Consider the following 21,045-nt stretch of genomic DNA (forward strand, 5'->3'; position numbering starts at 1 on the left):
AAAAGGACTAATGTTTATATTTTATCCATAATAAATAGATTAAAATTATTAGAGAGCGATAAAAAATAACTTATAATTAAATTAAGAGTTATTAAAAATTTCAAAAAGTGATTATATTTTAATTTGCGGTTGAACTCAAAAAATCAATACCCCGAAATTAAAATATTCGAAGAAATGATATATAATATTTATTTAATACCATCAATATCTCATTTAGTTTTAGAGATGTAATCCAATGTATATTTTTGTCGTATATCTTAATATGTGTGGTTATGGTTTGATTCAATTTGATTATTTAGAAATATTTTTCTCAACGCTATAAATATTAATTAAATTTGTTACAAAATGCCATTCATCTTAATATTTCAATTATTTTCAAAGATGCAATTCCATAAACATTGCTACTTTTTAAATTAACATCATATTGTGATTAAACTGAAAAAGTCATTACCCCAATATTTGACGCTTTGAGTAAATAATCTCCAACATAATAAATACCATTTAAATTTGCTACAAAATGCATTTTATATCACTCCAATATCTCAATTAGTATTTGAGATACCTACAATACCATTAAAAATTGATGGTTTTCAATGTATTATTTACGACTGAAAAAAAATATCATCGCTTTAAAATATGAAAATATGAAGAAATGATATTTAACACACCAAATATACATTAAACTTACTACAAAATGTAATTTATCTTACGCTGATTTCTCAATTAGTTTGTGAGATACAATATTAATGTTGATTTTTTTTAATGTAATATTTACGATTTTCACTGAATAGAAAAATCTTCATCTCGAAATTTGAAAATATGACGAAATGATTTTTAACAAACTAAATATAAATTAAATTTGCTATAAAATGTAGTTGTGCGTGAGACGCACAATATTATTTTGCTGCATTCTATCTGTTTCACCAAAGAGTACTATGGTGCGAATGGTGCTGCATGATTTTTCCATTATAAGTTATGGCCATTTTAATATGACATAATAAGTTTGAACCCACCATATGGATCAGTACTAGTGGTGGAACGGATATCCGGGCAACTATCCGGTATTCGACCATTTTTTAAAATCCGGCTGGATACCGGATAGTTACCAAATATCCGGCTTTGGCCGGATATTAAATACCTATTACTTAGTACTCCACCATTCACAGGAATTAGTATCTCTTTTAGGTGTTGGACACAACGTGTTAATAAGAGTGTCCTCTTTTCAATGAACCAACACGTTTTGAAAAATAACTTTTAGTTTTTGAGAAAGCAATATTTGAAGTTTTGATAAAATTTTCGATGTTGCAATTTTCATCGATAATTTTCAAAATTCGCTATAAAATTTATTTCTTGAAGGATCCTTGTGAAAATATCACCAATTATTAATTAAAGTATCGTCTTTTTAATGCAACAAGTCGATTTGAAAAATCACTTTTAGTTCTTGAGAAATAAATTTTTGAAATAATCGACAATTTGATTCTAATCCTAGATCTAGTGTTAGTTTTAGTGCTAGTGTTAGTCCAGTTTTATTTGTTATTCGACACTAAATCCGTTATATCGAGGTTTTACTGTAATGTCAAATTATATTGACATGTTGGATTTTATGTGGGACAAAGTAAGTAGGTATGTCCTGGTTTCTATGGAAATATATTTTTGTATATTGCATCTTAAGTGAAATTCACTGTATAAGGATACAATAGGGATCCTAAGAGTTATTAGTATCGGCAGTATTACAAGATGGCAGAGTAAGAGTTTTTTGTCGGTAAGATTTAGGTCACTATTTCGTGAAACTAGGGGATAAATGGTTTTTATGATGGAGGATTCCTTGTATATGCAGTTTTTAATGTGGAAAGAGAAGGTTACTCTTTTGTATAGGGTGATATGGTTTCCTGGTTCAGTGGAATTGTGTAATTGTAGATTTTTAGAGTAAACTTTTAATAAGTGTGGAGTAATTACGTCTTCTTGCCGTACACGAGATTTGATTGTTTGAAGTATGATAGGGTTGAGTTGCCTTTAATTTTTATCCTACGAGAAGTAATAGTTTATCCTACGGGCTGAATATAAAGGTTGTAAAAATGTGTTGTCCTCATATTTTACCTCAGCTGGTAAATATTATAAATACATGTATTGTTGATGGGAAGTTTCCTATCGATTGGAAATGGTCGTTGGTAACACCTGTATCAATTCAACCCCGTAATTTCGGACTTACGACCGATCAGCATTCTCCCTGTTTTTGTTAAGGTGTGTGAAAAACTGTTATGGCAACAAATGAATCAATTTGTTTCATGTGAGGATATTTTGCCTCAAGTGCAGTCGGGTTTTAGATCGGGGTTTAGGTGCATTACAGCACTTTTGTGTGTAGTGGACGATATTTTGAGGGTTGCAGCTTTTTGCTAACACAATGGAGTTGGACCTAAGGCATTGAATTTGCTTAGTGAATATGTTGCTGGGCGAGAGCAAGCCGTGAGTCTAGGTGGCAGTAGGTTAGATTTTCTGGCATCTACTTCTGGGTGTTCTCAGGGCTACTGTCACCACTGTTGTTTTCTATTTATGTTAGAAGCATATAAAACCGCTTAAAATACTCCAAATATCACTATTATGCTAATGACAACCAGATTTATATATCGGGTAAGGAAACGGAGATGGATGAGTTATGTGGTCGGCTTGAGAATGATTTGTCGTCGATCGTGGACTATTCCCAGCGACATGGCCTACAAATTAACAGTAGCAAAACCGAGCTTATTGTATTTGGTCCGCGAAGGGTTAGAAATAGAGTAAAGGATAGGATTAAGGTAACACTAAATGGAGATCGTTTAGAGCAGCGGTGTTCAACCTAGGTTCCGCGGAACCCTGGGGTTCCGTCGGCCATCCCCTAGGGTTCCGTGGGCCATGCCCAAATATTTCTTTATATAAGTCAATAAGTCAACCCCTACTTATTCAATAAGTATACTAATTTTAAAAATTCAATATTTTTCATAAAGATGGATAGTTATAAAAATTAAACCGTGCTTATAATTTTAAAATTTCGCGCTGTAAATGTTACGTCACAATCGCTGGAGTCAGCTGATCACTGTCTCGCGTTTGCAAGTTGTAGCTTGTAGCTGCAGTAGCCGCAGTAGTGTAAAGACTGTAAGGCGATACAGGCACTATTGCATTTATTTTGACGTACGTTTTTTGGTTATTGTTATATGAACTACATTGCCAAAGCAAAGGTAAGTGTTTTATAATATTTAAAAATTTCTATTTCAAATTTTTATTCGAAAAATAATTTTTGCCTTTTATCCATGTAAATGTAAATTTACATAGTTGAAAAAAATATAGTAAATCATTTTCGTATAAAACTTCATCTCCTAATTGGTTGTAAGGAGTATATTTTTAAATATTTGCAATCCCTTTGCAGATGGATTTTTGGTTAAAAACGGGAACATTAAAACGTACTACTGAAAGTCCTTCAACATCTGCAAGTAATGTAAATGACACTACATTGTTAGATGAAGTTCAAGAAGTACCCATCGAAGTACCTATAACAAAGAAAATTAAAATATCTGAAGGTATAAAGACGCGAAAATATGATGAAAATTATTTACAATTTGGATTTACCTGGGTAGGAGATGCAAATGAACCGAATGGCCTTTGTGTAGTGAAAAGGTAATATGTAACAGCAGTTTGAATCAGGCAAAATTAAAGCGTCACCTTGAAACGAACCATGCAAATCTTTGCAACAAAAGTGTTGAATATTTCAAACGTAAAAATGATGAATTGAAAAAGAAAACAAAGACATTTTGTAAATGTGTGCTCTCTGATAACGCGAAATCACTTGAAGCTTCATTCCGCATTAGCTATCGCATTGCAAGAGAAGGAGAGGCTTACACAATTGCCGAAAAATTAATAAAACCCTGCATTAAGGATGTAATATCTTGCAAATTTGGAGAGACTTATCTGGAAGAAGTGAACAGCATTCCATTATCGGACACCACAATTGCAAGACGAATTGAAGAAATGGCATTATTTTGTGAAAATGATTTAATAAATCGTCTGAAAACGTCGAACCATCCTTTTGCATTGCAGTTGGATGAAACCACAGATGTTGCAGGATTAGCTATGTTAATTGTACTGGTACGCTATGTTTTTAATTCTTCAGTGCAAGAAGATATGCTCTTCTGTAAACCCCTCGTAGGAAGGACGACTGGAGAAGAAATTTTTAAACTGATTAATTTGTACATGGAAAAACATAAAATAAGTTGGAATTTATGCGCGCATATTTGTACTGATGGAGCAAAATCCTTATTAGGTCGCGAAAAAGGAGCAATATCGCGAATTATTCAACTAGCTCCCCATATTAAACATTCCCATTGTTGTCTTCATAGGCATCAATTAGCGGTAAGACGTATCTCGCAAAAACTCAAAGATACGTTGGAAGAAACAGTGCAAATTATAAATTTTATAAAGAAGGAACTAAATTCCAGATTATTTGCTTTGCTATGTGAGGAGCTATCTAGTACGCATAAAACTTTGTTATTGCATGCAGAAGTACGCTGGCTTTCACGTGGTAAAATTTTAACTCGGTTTGTAGAGTTGAAAGATGAAGTCAGATTATTTTTAAATGAACATAATCACAAATATGCAGCAAAATTGATTTGTGAAATATGGTTACAAACCGTATGCTATTTGGCAGATATATTCTCTTTTTTAAATGAATACAAAAATCACTTCAAGAAATTAATATCAACATTATTAAAATGCACGATAAAATCAATTCATTACTACTGAAATTAGATTTATGGGAATCTTACGTTAAATCAAATAACGTGCAATGTTTCCAAATGTTAAACAGTTTTCTAATCGAAAATGAATTAGTCATAAATAATGATGTTCGACAACTGATTGAGGAACATATTATTCAATTAAAACGGACAATACGAATATACTTCCCAGAAACAACAGAATCGTATGAATGGATTAAAGATCCATATAATAAATCTGGGAATTTAATGTTGAAAGAAAGAGAACAATTAATAGATATATCAACGGATTCAGTTTTGAAATGTGCGTTTGACAGAAAAGGTTTACTAGAATTTTGGATAGAATTGTACGCAGAATATCCAGAAATATCAACAAGAGCATTCTAATCGCTCTTAGATTACTGCCTTTCGTTTCTACCTATTTATGCGAACATTCATTTTCAATATACATATGTAGCAACGAAAACAAAATACAGCAATAGGCTCGATGCAGAAAATGAGATGCGTCTACAAATAACAAATATTTTACCAGATTTTAATATATTATGCAAGGGCAAACAGGCCCACCCCAGCCATTAGCGCATGCAATCTAATTTTCTTTTAATTTTGCATTTGTGTTTTATTTTTTACTTTTATAATAATGAACAATGAAAATATGTATTTTTTACCAATTTACTTGTTTAACATTCTAAAATTCACATAAGTAATAATTTGATATTAATTTTTTCTTAAGGGTTCCGTTGAAATATATATAACTGTAAAGGGGTTCCGCGCCTCAAAATAGTTTGAAGACCACTGGTAAGGAAAAAGAGCTAAAGGAAAAAGTAAAAAAATTTAGAGTTGTGCTAGACGAGGCTTTGAGCTTTCGCGACCATATAAATTTATGTCTAAAATGACTTTTATTCACATCAAAAAAATTATATAACATGAGACATTATCTTTCCCGAAAGTTGAAAGCCATGCTCTGTGATTTCTTGGTCCTGTCCCATTTTAATTATGCTAATGCACTGTACTCTTCGTTCTTGACTTCTCAGCTGCAAGCGAGAGTGCAACGAATACAAAATTCATGTATACCGCTTGATTCTTGGTTTGAGACGGAGAGATCATGTGAGTCATAAACTGGAGGAGCTAATTGGCTTAACATGCAAAATCGAAGAACAATGCATACTACTGTTCTCGTTTATAAAATAATTGCTACGGGTGTGCCTCCTTATCTAACTGATAAAATTCGCTGACGGTCCGATGTACATACACTTAATATTAGATTGAAGGGAGCATTATCACCTCCGTTTCATAAGACAGAACGTTTCTAAAATAGCTACACTTAAGAAATTTTTAAGTTATATAACATGTACATTTTCGGCGCAGGTTTTCATCCATTAGCAATTTCGGTGGACTCACTTAAGTTAGCCATGTTTAAAAACTGTTTCGGGCTCAATTAACAAATTCTTGATTTAGCTAAGAAATAGAAAGTTTGGCTTTGTTTCCGTAATTAAATATGATTTCTATTGCTGTATCCTTGTGCGATCATTACTGGGTCGACTATTGGCGCATGGAAGATCAGCTTTTTTCTGCTGAATGCGCACCATACGGCTGTTCTATTATAATTTCAATTTCAATTTTGTTATCTTTAAGTTCTTGTTACAATTAAGTTTTTTCTTGTATTTGTTTTCATTGGAGCAATAGACTATATATTATTATTATTATTATATAGCCATGGGTTAGTTTGTTGAAGTGGGAGGATATTTGGATAGGCTTAATTTGTGGATGAGGCCATCGATCCATACGGTATAGAATGCATATAGAATACATAGGTCGAAAGCTGATGAGGCGTTTTAATTTCGGGAGCGCGAGTTTAGTTTTTCGAGATGGATTTTCTTTACGGCTTTGGAGATGATTTTTGGTAGGTTTGGTAATGAATATGATTATGGCGGTTTTCCAAGACGCGAGGAAGTGCTGGAGTTTGATGATATGTCTAGTGATATAGTACAATATTCTATGGCTCTTTTGGGCAATTTTCGCAGAATGATGTTTTATTTGTCAAAGTAGAAAGTTAAACGGTTTCTATCATTTTATGATTGTTATGATGGAAACCAGTGTGATTAGGCGGAGGTTATTGGGTTTAGATTTGTGAATCGTCCAGAGTGACAAGTTCTGGTGGAGCATTGATGTCTTCAAGAACTGCGATGTCAATTATCGTGGGTGTCATTGCGTTAGTTGGAAACTGGGTTGGGGGTGAGGACGAAGGCATTTTAGACTGTTGTATAATTGAAGATGATATGGCCTATTGTGTTGAAGATGTAGGACCTCCAGGACGGGTGATGGACATTGAGGTCTAAGATATGTGTATTTCTCCCAAGTTTTAAACTGATTCTTATGATTGAAAGTTAATTCTTATGAAGATGTCAATGATATCTCCCCTACTTCCGCTTTTAGTTCCGCTATGTCTGTGTAGTTTAAGAAATGTTGCACATTCCTCAAATTTCACATAAGAAATTGCTAAAATATTGTCATGTATAACTATTTCCAAAAACTCTTTAATAGAAAAAATAACACCACAATACATTTCATTTAAATTTCTTTATTAACACAACAAAGTTACAATTTAGATATTGATTTCATATTAAACACTTCTTCCCAAAAATCAGTCCCCTCTTTATCAGGATTAATCCCAACCGTTAATTCATCTCCAATATTAAGAAAATGTAGCTTGCCCTTTTCAATCGGTTTCCATTCAATATTAATTAAAGCATTCTCGCGGTCAAGATTATTCGGATTTCCATTCTTGGCAAAATTAGTCCACAACTTAACCATTCTTTGAATCGTTTTATCTTCGTAACTGTTTTCTTCGACCGGTGGATTTTTGGACATCTTAAATAAATAACACAACTCATCTGAATGAGAAACTCCGGGAAAATCGACGCCTTGTAGTTTTTTATATAAGTTTAATTTTCCGTCGAAGGCGAATTTAAATAAATAAATGGGATTTTGTAAAGTTTCGAAATGTCTTTTAGCCGTGTCTTGAATAAGAGTGATAAAACGACTATCTGCGAATAATCTATAAAATTGTTTGCGATCTTGTAACGTTGGATTTCGTCCATTATAATAAAACATCTTCATCTTTTCGGCGATCTTTAAAGATTCTGGACTTCCCTTTTTAAATCCTAATTTAAATGGGATGATATCTTCAAAATCGTTTATTAAAATCGGATTTTCATTACGTTTTAATTGTCTTCGGATTAAATTGTCAAAAAATAGTCCTTCATCTGATACGTATCCAATAATCATCGGTACTTTTATGTATTCACCTTTTTTTATGCGGTTCTTAAATTCTCCAAAAATAATCTTTTCTTCAATATTATCATCATCTTCAAAAACTGGAAAAAACGGTCTTGCGGCATTCCCTTTTATGGAAGATTTAACCATCATTTGACCTTGTATAATTTTCTGCATCGATTGTTTCTGTAAAAACTCTAAGATATCTTTATCAATTTCTGAAGAGCAACCCAATTTTTTTGCCAACTGTTTCATGGAATCGGTTTGCCCGAAAGACCAATGAAAAAGAGCCGACGTACTATGAAGAATTATTTTATGAAAAAGTCCTTTACATGATGGTACAAACATAAGAATGTGGGCCAGAAGAGCCCCTGCACTTGCCCCAAACAGTGTCACGTTGTTTGGATCGCCCGAAAATGATTCGATATTTTGTTGAACCCAATTTAAAGCCATGATAACGTCTCGAATCCCTTGATTGCCAGGGATTCCTAAAGAACCATCTTCAAGACGTGACCAACCTACAATATAAATTAATAAAAAAATGTTGGATCTTTTTAAACGAAGAGGTAGTTAAATACCCAAAGCTCCGAGCCTATAAGAAATTAATACTAGAACTATATCTTGAGTTAATAAAAATTCTGGACCGTAAATTTCAGTTTTAATATTTCCTATTGAAAAACCTCCACCGTAAATGAAAACTATAACTGGTTTTAAATTTATGTTTCCAGAATTAACCTCTGGAGTATAAACATTTAGATGTAGACAATCTTCACTTCCTTCTAATTTCCCTGTATATGTATTAGGTGCAAAACATCCTTCTTTTTCTTCTGTTGCATCTAAAATTCCATCCCATGGTTTGAGAGGTTGAGGAGGCTAAATTAATCAACAAAATTAAATAAATATATGCAACTCAACTAACACATAATATAAAAATAAAAATTTATCAGCTGTTATCTTCAACTTACCTTAAATCTTAAATTTCCGAGTGGAGGTGTAGCATATGGAATTCCAAAGAAGCTATAGAATGTTCCGTTTTTATAATTTTTCTGAAGTTTTCCGCGTAACTCACCATGTTTTACTTTAACTAGAACTGTGTCCATTTCAAGTTTGATACTGTTTCATTTCAAAAGTCATTCTGAAGTAAGATAAGATATTTCTTAAAAGGACTAATGTTTATATTTTATCCATAATAAATAGATTAAAATTATTAGAGAGCGATAAAAAATAACTTATAGTTGCAAACAAATAAAAATTATTTATTAAAAATATAACAAAATAGTTATTAAAAATTTCAAAAAGTGATTATATTTTAATTTGCGGTTGAACTCAAAAAATCAATACCCCGAAATTAAAATATTCGAAGAAATGATATATAATATTTATTTAATACCATCAATATCTCATTTAGTTTTAGAGATGTAATCCAATGTATATTTTTGTCGTATATCTTAATATGTGTGGTTATGGTTTGATTCAATTTGATTATTTAGAAATATTCTTCTCAACTCTATAAATATTAATTAAATTTGTTACAAAATGCCATTCATCTTAATATTTCAATTATTTTCAAAGATGCAATTCCATTAACATTGCTATTTTTTAACTTAACATCTCAAATTGTGATTAAACTGAAAAAATCATTACCCCAATATTTGACGCTTTGAGTAAATAATCTCCAACATAATAAATACCATTTAAATTTGCTACAAAATGCATTTTATATCACTCCAATATCTCAATTAGTTTTTGATATACCTACAATACCATTAATAATTGATGGTTTTCAGTGTATTATTTACTACTGAAAAAAAAATCATCACTTTAAAATATGAAAATATGAAAAAATGATATTTAACACACCAAATATACGTTAAACTTACTACAAAATGTAATTTATCTTACGCTGATATCTCAATTAGTTTGTGAGATACAATATCATTAATGTTGATTTTTTTTAATGTAATATTTACGATTTTCACTGAATAGAAAAATCTTCATCTCGAAATTTGAAAATATGAAGAAATGATTTTTAACAAACTAAATATATATTAAATTTGCTGTAAAATGTAGTTGTGCGTGAGACGCACAATATTATTTTGCTGCATTCTATCTGTTTCACCATAGAGTACTATGGTGCGAATGGTGCTGCATGATTTTTCCATTATAAGTTATGGCCATTTTAATATGACATAATAAGTTTGAACCCACTATATGGATCAGTACTAGTGGTGGAACGGATATCCGGGCAACTATCCGGTATTCGGCCATTTTTTAAAATCCGGCTTGATACCGGATAGTTACCAAATATCCGGCTTTGGCCGGATATTAAATACCTATTACTTAGTACTCCACCATTCACAGGAATTAGTATCTCTTTTAGATGTTGGACACAACGTGTTAATAGTGTCCTCTTTTCAATGAACCAACACGTTTTGAAAAATAACTTTTAGTTTTTGAGAAAACAATATTTGAAGTTTTGATAAAATTTGTTGCATTGTTGCAATGTTGCAATTTTCATCGATAATTTTCAAAATTCGCTATAAAATTTATTTCTTGAAGGATCCTTGTGAAAATATCACCAATTATTAATAAAAGTATCGTCTTTTAATGCAACAAGTCGATTTGAAAAATCCCTTTTAGTTCTTGAGAAAAAAATTTTTGAAATGATCGACAATTTTTTCGAGTTTTTCAATTTTCGCCGATTAAGTTTTAAAAATTCATCCAAAATCCACTTCTCGGAATATGAGTATGAAAATATCCCAACTTGTTAAAAAGAGTGTCGTCTTTTCAATGAACCAACCCGTTTTGAAAAATAACTTTTAGTTTTTGAGAAAACAATATTTGAAGTTTTGGTAAAATTTTCGATGTTGCAATTTTCATCGATAATTTTCAAAATTCGCTATAAAATTTACTTCTTGAAGGATCCTTGTGGAAATATCACCAATTATTATTTATGTAATTAAAGTATCCTCTTTTTAATGCAACATGTCGTTTTGAAAAATCACTTTTAGTTCTTGAGAAATAAATTTTTGAAATAATCGACAATTTTTTCGAATTTTGCAATTTTTGCCGATTAAGTTTTAAAAATTCGTATAAAATCCACTTCTTGGAATATGAGTATGAAAATTTCCCAAAGTGTTAATAAGAGTGTCCTCTTTCCAATGAACCAACCCGTTTTGAAAAATAACTTTTAGTTTTTGAGAAAACAATATTTGAAGTTTTTAGAAAATTTTCGATGTTGCAATTTTCATCGATACTTTTCAAAATTCGCTATTAAATTAATTTCTTGAAGGATCCTTGTGGAAATGTCACCAATTATTAATTAAAGTATCCTCTTTTTAATGCAACATGTCGTTTTGAAAAATCACTTTTAGTTCTAGAGAAATAAATTTTTGAAATAATCGACATTTTTTCGAATTTTGCAATTTTCGCCGATTAAGTTTTAAAAATTCGTATAAAATCCACTTCTTGGAATATGAGTATGAAAATTTATCAAAGTGTTAATAAGAGTGTCCTCTTTTTAATGAACTAACCCGTTTTGAAAAATAACTTTTAGTTTTTGAGAAAAATAATATTTGAAGTTTTGAGAAAATTTTCGATGTTGCAATTTTCATCGATAATTTTCAAAATTCGCTATAAAATTCATTTCTTGAAGGATCCTTGTGGAAATATCACCAATTATTAACCAAAGTATCCTCTTTTCAATGCAACAAGCCGTTTTGAAACATCCCTTTTAGTTCTTGAGAAAAAAATTTTGTAATAATCGACAATTTTTTCGAATTTTGCAATTTTCGCCGCTTAAGTTTTAAAAATTCGTATAAAATCCACTTCTTGGAATATGAATATGAAAATTTTCCAAAGTGTTAATAAGAGTGTCCTCTTTCCAATGAACCAACCCGTTTTGAAAAATAACTTTTAGTTTTTGAGAAAAATAATATTTGAAGTTTTAGTAAAATTTTCGATGTTGCAATTTTCATCGGTAATTTTCAAAATTCGCTATAAAATTCATTTCTTGAAGGATCCTTGTGGAAATATCACCAATTATTAACTAAAGTATCCTCTTTTTAACGCAACAAGCCGTTTTGAGAAATCACTTTTTGTTCTTGAGAAATAATTTTTTTAAATAATCGGAAATTTTTTTGAATTTTTCAATTTTCGCTGATTAAGTTTTAAAAATTCGTATAAAATCCACTTGTCGGAGTATGAGTATGAAAATATCCCAACGTGTTAATAAGAGTGTCCTCTTTTCAATGAACCAACATATTTTGAAAAATAACTTTTAGTTTTTGAGAAAAATAATATTTGAAGTTTTGATAAAATTTTCGATGTTGCAATTTTCATCGATAATTTTCAAAATTCGCTATAAAATTAATTTCTTGAAGGATCCTTGTGGAAATAGCACCAATTATTAATTAAAGTATCCTCTTTTTAATGCAACATGTCGTTTTGAAAAATCACTTTTAGTTCTTGAGAAATACATTTTTGAAATAATCGACAATTTTTTCGAATTTTGCAATTTTCGCCGATTAAGTTTTAAAAATTCGTATAAAATCCACTTCTTGGAATATGAGTATGAAAATTTATCAAAGTGTTAATAAGAGTGTCCTCTTTTCATTGAACTAACACGTTTTGAAAAATAACTTTTAGTTTTTGAGACAACAATATTTGAAGTTTTGATAAAATTTTCGATATTGCAATTTTCATCGATAATTTTCAAAATTCGCTATTAAATTAATTTCTTGAAGGATGCTTGTGGAAATATCACCAATTATTAACTAAAGTATCGTCTTTTTAATGCAACAGGCCGTTTTGAGAAATCACTTTTTGTTCTTGAGAAATAATTTTTTTAAATAATCGGAAATTTTTTTGAATTTTCCAATTTTCGCTGATTAAGTTTTAAAAATTCGTATAAAATCCACTTGTCGGAATATGAGTATGAAAATATCCCAACGTGTTAATAAGAGTGTCCTCTTTTTAATGAATCAACACGTTTTGAAAAATAACGTTTAGTTTTTGAGAAAAATAATATTTGAAGTTTTGAGAAAATTTTCAATGTTGCAATTTTCATCAATAATTTTCAAAATTCGCTATTAAATTAATTTTATTTTTATTTAATATTATTATATTATTTTTTTATTTATTATTATTTTTATTTAACCGGATATCCGGCCGAAGGGGATGCCGAATATCCGGTATCCGGCTTTTCGCAAAAGCACAATCCGTTCCATCACTAATCAGTACTGTAAGATGCGGGGAACACGCCAGTCCTAATTTTGTATTGTATTTAACGTTTATGGAATAACTTTTCTTGTGTTCCATAGATCTTGTGCCAGATCGCGTCTTGTGTTGGGTCACATCATGTTGAAGTGACCAGCAATAGTCGGCCAGGATAGATGTCGACCACTTCCCTGATACCGTCTTTCCATTTCTTTTATATCCTGATGGAACCGGTCTCCTTTTTCTTCGCTAACATCACCTAAATTGTCAGAAAACCAATGTAAATAGAAGTGCTAATATTGCAACTTCACGCACATGTTACAACCTAATTTTTTCAAGTTTTTTAGCATCACAGCGACTAGTATCTTATAATTCGCAACTTTACTATTGTCTAAGAAACCGTCATATTTTCAAAATAAGTCGTTTTCATTAATTCTCGAATCTGTGGCTCAACAGATTTTTATTTTGGCATCACTCAAGTTGGAATATTAATCTACAAGGCACTTAAAACAAGCACCACTGTTATTAAGCCCCTTTACGAACTGGTTCATTATTCCTAATTTGATATGAAGGTTTTTTTTCGCATTAATCAATAGATCTTTGAGAATGTTTGTCTCTCCCTCTTCGAGGCAAGAACGAATAGGCCAATTCTTTTTACCATAGTACTGTTCCCTATCTCTGCTATCCCATCAATATATAAAACATGAATATTTCGTTCGACTCGACTGTTGTCCAAAAAGCATGCCATTAATTTTCAAATTTCCACATATATTCTATTTGTGCTGTTTATATTTAATAGCTTCAACAACAGTTTTAACATTGTCGTATGTTATGCAACTAAACTGCTCTCAAACTTCACTTACAATTAGAGAAATCAATAAACAACCTCCAATTGACAGGATCATATAGCAGTCCACATTTTTGTACGAATGCACTGACATCATTTCAATAAACAATGCTGCCACCTTCAGAGAACAACTCAATAAATGATTCCTCTCGATGTCTATACCAAGAGCAGGTAGTTCTAAAAGCAAGGAGATTTCTCTCTTTTAGTCGCGAACCTAGCTGTTCAGATTTATCTTTAGGTAAACCTAAATCCCTGACCAAATCATTTAGTGCAGCCTGATTATATAGAACCGGCAGAAAATTAGAATCATCAAAATCAAGTGAATGAGTCTTCAGATTCGCGAAGATCAACTAAAAACTAATTCCAAAAGTAGCCAAAAAAGCTATTTTTCTTGTACATAACCTAAGATATCTCAAAATTCTAACGCGATGGTCCAATTTTGAGCTTGGATTATGATTCTATGCAGAAAATTACTTCGGAAATGACTTACTTCAACAATAAACCCTTACAGATTAGTGTTATTAACATAATGAATCAATCTCATTTAGTTTTTAAGATACAATATCATGAATATATATGATAATGAATATAATTTTATATATTTATGTGGGACGTTAAACATTATGCGGCATCATAAACAACACAAACGTTAAAACCTTGACTATTAGAAAACAACTATTTAACCTTTGACGTATAGTTTTTATTTTAAATACACCTATCTAATCTCACAACACTACAATTTTCATATAACTTACAATTAGTAACGAATTGAAAATGGATAAAGTTCTCGTTCGAATAAAATATGGGACTTTACGCGGTAAACTACAAAAAAATTACAAAAACGGAACGTTTTATAGCTTTTTCGGGATTCCCTATGCAACACCACCAATTGGAAGGTTAAGATTCAAGGTAAATTTATTATTTATAAATCGGTATAAACTGTTAGTTTGTACAGTTTAGATAGTATGTGTTAGTTTGGTTGCATATCTTTACGAATTTAAAAGGTTTTGATTTTTAGCCTCCTCAACCAATTCAGCCATGGCAAGGAATTTTGGATACAACAAGCGAAAAAGAAGGATGTTTCGCACCTAATATTTATACCGGCAAATTTGAAGGTAGTGAAGATTGTCTTCATTTAAACGTTTATACTCCGGAGGTGCATAAAAATAAACAAATTTAGGTTAAATTTAAACAAATTCGTTTTAGGTTAATAACAAAAACATAAAATTAAAACCGGTTATAGTTTTTATCCACGGTGGTGGTTTCTTAGTAGGAAGCACAAAAACTGAAATTCATGGTCCAGACTTTTTATTAACTGAAGATATAGTTCTCGTATTAATTTCTTATAGATTAGGAGCTTTAGGTATTTGATTCATTTAAAAAAAAATAAAGAAAAATTATTGGAATTTCTTTATAGGTTGGTCACGTCTTGAAGATGGTTCTTTAGGAATCCCAGGTAATCAAGGACTGCGCGACGTCATCATGGGATTAAATTGGGTTAAACAAAACATCGAATCATTTTCGGGTGATCCAAATAACATAACATTATTCGGTGAAAGTGCAGGAGGTGTAATTGCCCATTACCTTTCATTTTTATCATCATGTAAAGGACTTTTTCACAAAATAATTCTTCACAGTGGTTCAGTTCTTTTAACTTGGTCTTATGGCCAAAATGATTCAATGAAACAATTAGCTAGGAAATTAGGATGTTCTTCAGATAACGATAAAGATATATTGGAATTTTTACAAAACCAACCGGTGCAAAAAATTCTTGAAGGTCAAATGATGATTAAAGTTGGGATGAAAGCGATGATGTTAAGACAATTTTTTCCTGTTATTGAAAATGATGATAATATAGAAGAAAAATTAACATTTGAAGATTATGGGGATCGTATAAATAAAGGTGAATACATTAAAGTTCCGATGATTATTGGATATATGGAAGACGAAGGATTATATTATGATTATATAATAAGAAAAGAATTAAAACGTAGTGAAAATCCAATATTAATAAGGGATTTTGAAGATTTAGTTCCTTTAAAATGTGGATTTAAAAAAGGAAGTGAAGATTCGTTAAAAATCGCCGAAAATGTAAAAAAGTTTTATTTCAACGGAAAAAATCCAACATTAAGCGATAGAAAACAATTCTATAAATTATTTAAAGATAATCGTTTCAGTTTTTTAATGCAAGAAACCGCCAGAAGACATTTTGAAACATCAGGAAACCCGATTTATTTTTTTAAATTCGCCTTCGATGGAAAGTTAAACCTTTATAAAAAATTACAAGGAATTAATTATCACGGGGCTACTCATGCCGATGAATTATGTTATATGTTTAAAATGTCCAAAAATCCGCCGGTTGAAGAAAACAGCTTTGAAGAAAGAACGATTCAAAGAATGGTGAAGTTGTGGACTAATTTTGCTAAGAGCGGAAATCCGAATAATATCGAAGGCGAAAACGATTTGATTGATGTTGAATGGAAACCAATCGAAAAGAATAAACTCCATTTTCTTAATATTGGAGATGAATTAACGGTTGGGGTTAATCCTGATAAAGAAGGAGCTAAGTTTTGGGGTGAAATGTTTAACATGAATTCGAAATTGTAATTTATTTTTTTATTATAAATGAATGTTAAAAAATGCATAGTGTTGTAATTTTTTATTTTCAATTTATTGTATTTAATCCACCATCATTAAGTTTTCACCTGAAGGCAGTCTTTCTAACACGCTTTGAAAAAAAAAATCCCTCAGGGGACATTCAGGAGGAAGACCGATATTTCAAATCGAATTAGCTATGTTACTCCCTCGCTTTGGAAAATTATCTGACGATTATTTTTTTAGGGATAAACCGACGTAGAGTTTTGTTTCACCGTAAATGATATTTTTAAACAACCCATAGTTGAAATAGGACTCAATTTAATACCGCCAGGGGTGTCCTATACGGATAAAAAGGCGTTGTGGGACGCTGTGGTTAAACTATCAGATATTGTAAATTCTACGGAACATGCTTCAGCTGCTCTGCTCAAGATTTGAACAAACCCATCACTACTTCAGAGAGACTGAGGAATTCTGAACAAAAATTGTATTTCTTAATCGACAGAGATACTAATATACATGATGCTATAACTGGAATGTTAAAAACTGGTAAAAAAGACTGTACGTGTTGAATCGGGAAGGTGATGATTACCAAGTTCAAGCATTATGCGTTTTAGACTTTTATATTCACGTTACTAGACAGAAAATGGGTTTGGGGAAGGTGCATATGTTGACAGAAGAAAAGTCGAACCGGCAAAATTGGTTATTAATAGACCAAGCGATAAATTTTTGGGATTTTTAAACAAACATTACGCGTTGGATAATCCTGTTCGGCAAATGAATAATTTCGTTGGATTTTTCCCGAACCCGTTGAAGTCAAAGGGGACAACTCAAAAGTGGCTGCAACTAAATCTAACCAGGCCGCTAACGGGTTACAAACCAATTTTTCAACACCATACGAAAGATTCCAAGACTACCTTGTAAGATAATTCATAACCAGTCACCGATTTTCCATCAGGCTCAAGAACCGACTGGAACAAATCTTTGTATAAAACTGTGCCTAACAGATGTAACAACAACAATTGCAACAGCAGCAAATGCACCAATTATAATCTCCTCAACAAATACAACAAACGTATAATGATGAACAAGTTTCACCTAAATGAAGTGGGTGTATTTTTGAAATACTTTTACACAGAGAGAAATATATTCTTGAACGAAGATTATTACTCTTGGCTCAAACTTATCATATTCTTATATATCCACAAGAAGATCATTTTGTTGAGTGAAGAAAAACCACATATTCTCAAAGCAAGTATACAAATATTCTTTATTCTCAAGAAAACGAATTCTTAGTAAAATAAATCAATAATCTTGAAAAAGAGTATCTTAGTGTTACGTCAACAACCCCATTTTCGTATCGAGAATAAATTTCTTAAGACAAGAATAATGTATCTTTCTTTTTAGAAAAACTTATTCATGTAACAACAATCTTGTATAATTCTTCATTTGAGTATTATAAATTATTGACGCAGGAATGGATTTTTTGATACAAAAAATTGATATTCTTCGATGCTAAGAATATGACATACTTCATTCGATAATATTTCTATTCTTAAAACAAAAAAATATATTTTTTTTAAGAATATCTTATACTTGTTTCTAAGAAATACATTCAAGAATCAATTTTTCTTGAGAGTCAAGAATAATTTCCCTCAGTGTACGTTTTCTTTTTTTTTGCGATTGCAAGGATTTTTTGTATTTCTTGTATCACAGTTATTTAATATTTATAGATATAGGCACACAATAACTTCACTTTCGTGTCGCTTGCGATTTCGCTTAACACTGTTAATAAGTTTTATTGTTTACAATAACCTGTTTACAATTTTTACATCATTGTACATCATTATCCACACAAAACCCCTATTCTTTGTCTTCTTCATCCCTTTGTCTCCTCACCACCATAACCCTTCTCATCCATCGTTTCCCCTCTCTCCCCTCTCCCAAAATCTGCCCACGGTCCATCCTCCCTCAACTCACTGCACCCATTCAACATATGTTCCAACGTTTCCCATTCCTCCCTGCACAGGCTACACCACCTCTCCTCATCAGCCATCCAGTATCTGTTAGCTCTCTTCTCGTTTCCACAACGGAACCTAGCCACCAACTTCTTCCCTTCCTCATCTCCTTTCATTAGCAAGTATCTAGGCAGCCCCTCCGTAATTATGTCCCTATACCTTTCGTTATACCTTCCCTCTTTTATTTATGTCCTTCAAGCCGCTCTCCAGGCGCTGCAAGCCGTGGAAACGGTGTCGGCTCTGGTTAATGATTGTAAGAGAACATTAAACAAACTGAGTTGTGATAACAGAGTCTCTCTGATCTGGGTCCCGGGTCACTCTGGGGTTGCTGGCAATGAAGCGGCAGATAAGCTAGCACGAGATGGCATCGCTGAAGCGTTTGTGGGGCCGGAACCAGCAGTTGGTGTATCATTTGCGATGGCCAAATATAGGATTGGACTGTGGGCTGAAGAGAGACTTCGCCTACTGTGGACCAGTTCTCCTGGAATGAGACATGCTAAGGTGTTTATTAACATCGGCACTGTCAAACCCGGAAATATTTTAGGACTTGCCCGTAGTAGCATAAAAGTTCTAATGGATGTTTTTACTGGGCACTGCCGATTAAAAGCACACGTCAACTTGTTGGGTTTAGCCGACGATGTTGAATGCCGAATGTTTTATGCCACTGCCCTGCCGTTAACCGTATCAGATTCTCGATTTTTGGGTCGCAGTTTATCTCCTCAAGGGATCTGAATGACCTTTCGCCGAGCAAGGTATTAATGTTCGTTAAGAGCATTGGACTGCACGGTGAAATTTGATAACGATATCTATCGGGGTATAATAGATCCGCAGGGTCGCGGTGCAAGGTTGGTCCGCCTACCCGATATGTAGTCAATGTAATGTAATGTAATGTCCTTCTTTCCTGGCTCTGCACATCTCAGTCTCTATCTCTTAACTCCCTCCACATCTCCCTACCCACCCTTCGTCTACTATTTATCTCAGTAACCGAATAGCCCACTCTTTTAAAATAGTTGTCTCTGTCTCCTTTCCTATATCTGACCATTCCCTCTCTAATTTCCCTCCAACACTCCCCCAAGATCCCGCAGTTTGGCCTCCCTTCTATTCTTTCTTCATATTTCACTGCCCTCCTGCCCGCCTCCACTCTTCCCTCACTATATACCCCGGTATTTCTCTCGCCATCCCAAGCACCCATCTCCAATGCACGTCATCCAGCATTCCCTGCTCCCTCCATCCCCATACCTCTGCCCCATACATCATCACATTGCTAACCAGACCTTCAAACATAATCTTCCTTGTTGCCACATTCCTTCCAAAGACTCTCTCCCCCCAACCCCATACTTGACCCATCACCTTATTCGCCTTTTTTGCCATAGCTTTCACATGCGACTTCTCCCTGTTATTCTCCCTAAACACATACCCCAGGTAAGTATACTTCCTAACCTCCTCGATCTCCTTTCAGTCCTATCTCCAGTTTTCTGTTTTTTTCCTCCATCCTTACAAAACTTCATCATCTTTGTCTTCCTCACATTCACTTCCAACCCCTTCCTCCTAAAATATCTTTCCAAGGTCTTTATTATATCCTTCATCTCCACCGCCTCTCTCGCCATGACCACGATGTCCTCCGCGTATGCTAACATATGCACATTTCTACCTCCCACCACCAACCCTCCCATCTGTCCCTTCCCCAATCTATCCTCCAAGTCCGCCGTATACACTGCAAATAGACTTGGGCTCAGCGGACATCCCTGCCTCAGTCCCTTCGTCGTCCAGAACACGTCGCTCAGCTTATCTCCCACTTTTATCCTAGCCATAGTCTCCGTGTATATTTCCTTCACTCTCGCAATTAGGTGTTCCCTTATCAAAAGCCGCCTTCAAATCTATAAACAGGGCGTACAATTTCCCTCCCTTCTTATCCAGCTCTCTATCTGCCAGATGCTTCAATACGTACACGTTGTTGATTGCTCCCCTTCCCTTCCGAAAGCCTGCCTGCCCATCCGGCAAAATTCCCCCCAACTCCATCTCCTCCTCCAGTCTTCCCAGCAGAATCTATCTTCCAAGTCCGCCGTATACAATGCAAACAGACTTGGGAAGATTAATTTACCTTTGCACATGATTGGACTACCCCTGAACCGATTTAAAAGAGCATTAAAGTGTTGGGTGATGGAGGACTTCTGTGTGTAGCTAGCTGTCTATGTATGCCTCTATCTTGTGTTTCTAATTCTTCTATGAGTTTTCATTATTTCCTTGCAATATCCTATATATTTTTTTCTTCTGTTTGTTTTGTTTTTTTTTTCCTTTACGTTCTTTCTTTCTGTTAGGTTGAGTGGAAGATCAGTGTTATATGTTCGGG

General features: G+C 32.9%; 3 protein-coding genes across 4 annotated transcripts; 2 read left to right on the forward strand and 1 right to left on the reverse strand.

The window, feature by feature from the left end:
• Positions 1–4,739: 4,739 nt before the first annotated feature.
• Positions 4,740–5,129, forward strand: LOC111415629 (zinc finger BED domain-containing protein 5-like). Its single transcript, XM_023047381.2, has one exon. The coding sequence runs from the start codon at positions 4,740–4,742 to the stop codon at positions 5,127–5,129; it is 390 nt and encodes a 129-aa protein (XP_022903149.2).
• Positions 5,130–7,303: 2,174 nt separating this feature from the next.
• On the reverse strand, positions 7,304–14,936 carry LOC111414007 (esterase FE4-like). Of its 2 annotated transcripts, none has more exons than XM_071197817.1 (4): positions 14,767–14,936; positions 8,984–9,153; positions 8,597–8,891; positions 7,304–8,536 (listed from the first exon to the last, which is right to left on the reverse strand). In XM_071197817.1, the coding sequence occupies exons 2-4, from the start codon at positions 9,116–9,118 to the stop codon at positions 7,341–7,343; spliced, it is 1,626 nt and encodes a 541-aa protein (XP_071053918.1). In that variant the 5' UTR covers positions 9,119–9,153; positions 14,767–14,936; the 3' UTR covers positions 7,304–7,340. The 2 variants fall into 2 exon arrangements, with proteins under 2 accessions (XP_071053918.1, XP_071053917.1); XM_071197816.1 differs by having other exon boundaries at positions 14,838–14,916.
• LOC111413965 (esterase FE4-like) lies at positions 14,781–16,737 on the forward strand. Its single transcript, XM_023045115.2, has 4 exons — positions 14,781–14,991; positions 15,101–15,238; positions 15,289–15,445; positions 15,500–16,737. Exons 1-4 carry the CDS (start codon positions 14,857–14,859, stop codon positions 16,687–16,689), a joined length of 1,620 nt encoding a protein of 539 aa, XP_022900883.2. The 5' UTR covers positions 14,781–14,856; the 3' UTR covers positions 16,690–16,737.
• The last annotated feature ends 4,308 nt before the right edge of the window (positions 16,738–21,045 follow it).

This window comes from Onthophagus taurus, chromosome 7 (assembly GCF_036711975.1).
Source record: "Onthophagus taurus isolate NC chromosome 7, IU_Otau_3.0, whole genome shotgun sequence".
NCBI lineage: Eukaryota > Metazoa > Arthropoda > Insecta > Coleoptera > Scarabaeidae > Onthophagus > Onthophagus taurus.

Bases quoted from the DNA above. Each gene is read 5' to 3' on its own strand.
- LOC111415629 (XM_023047381.2), top strand. From the start codon at position 4,740: ATGCACGATAAAATCAATTCATTACTACTGAAATTAGATTTATGGGAA.
- LOC111414007 (XM_071197817.1), bottom strand. From the start codon at position 9,118: ATGGACACAGTTCTAGTTAAAGTAAAACATGGTGAGTTACGCGGAAAA. The intron at 8,892-8,983 runs GTAAGTTGAAGA...TGATTAATTTAG, and splicing joins TCGGAAATTTAAGATTTAAG to CCTCCTCAACCTCTCAAACC. The intron at 8,537-8,596 runs GTATTTAACTAC...TTTATATTGTAG, and splicing joins TTATAGGCTCGGAGCTTTGG to GTTGGTCACGTCTTGAAGAT.
- LOC111413965 (XM_023045115.2), top strand. From the start codon at position 14,857: ATGGATAAAGTTCTCGTTCGAATAAAATATGGGACTTTACGCGGTAAA. The intron at 14,992-15,100 runs GTAAATTTATTA...TTTGATTTTTAG, and splicing joins TTGGAAGGTTAAGATTCAAG to CCTCCTCAACCAATTCAGCC. The intron at 15,239-15,288 runs GTGCATAAAAAT...AATTCGTTTTAG, and splicing joins TAAACGTTTATACTCCGGAG to GTTAATAACAAAAACATAAA.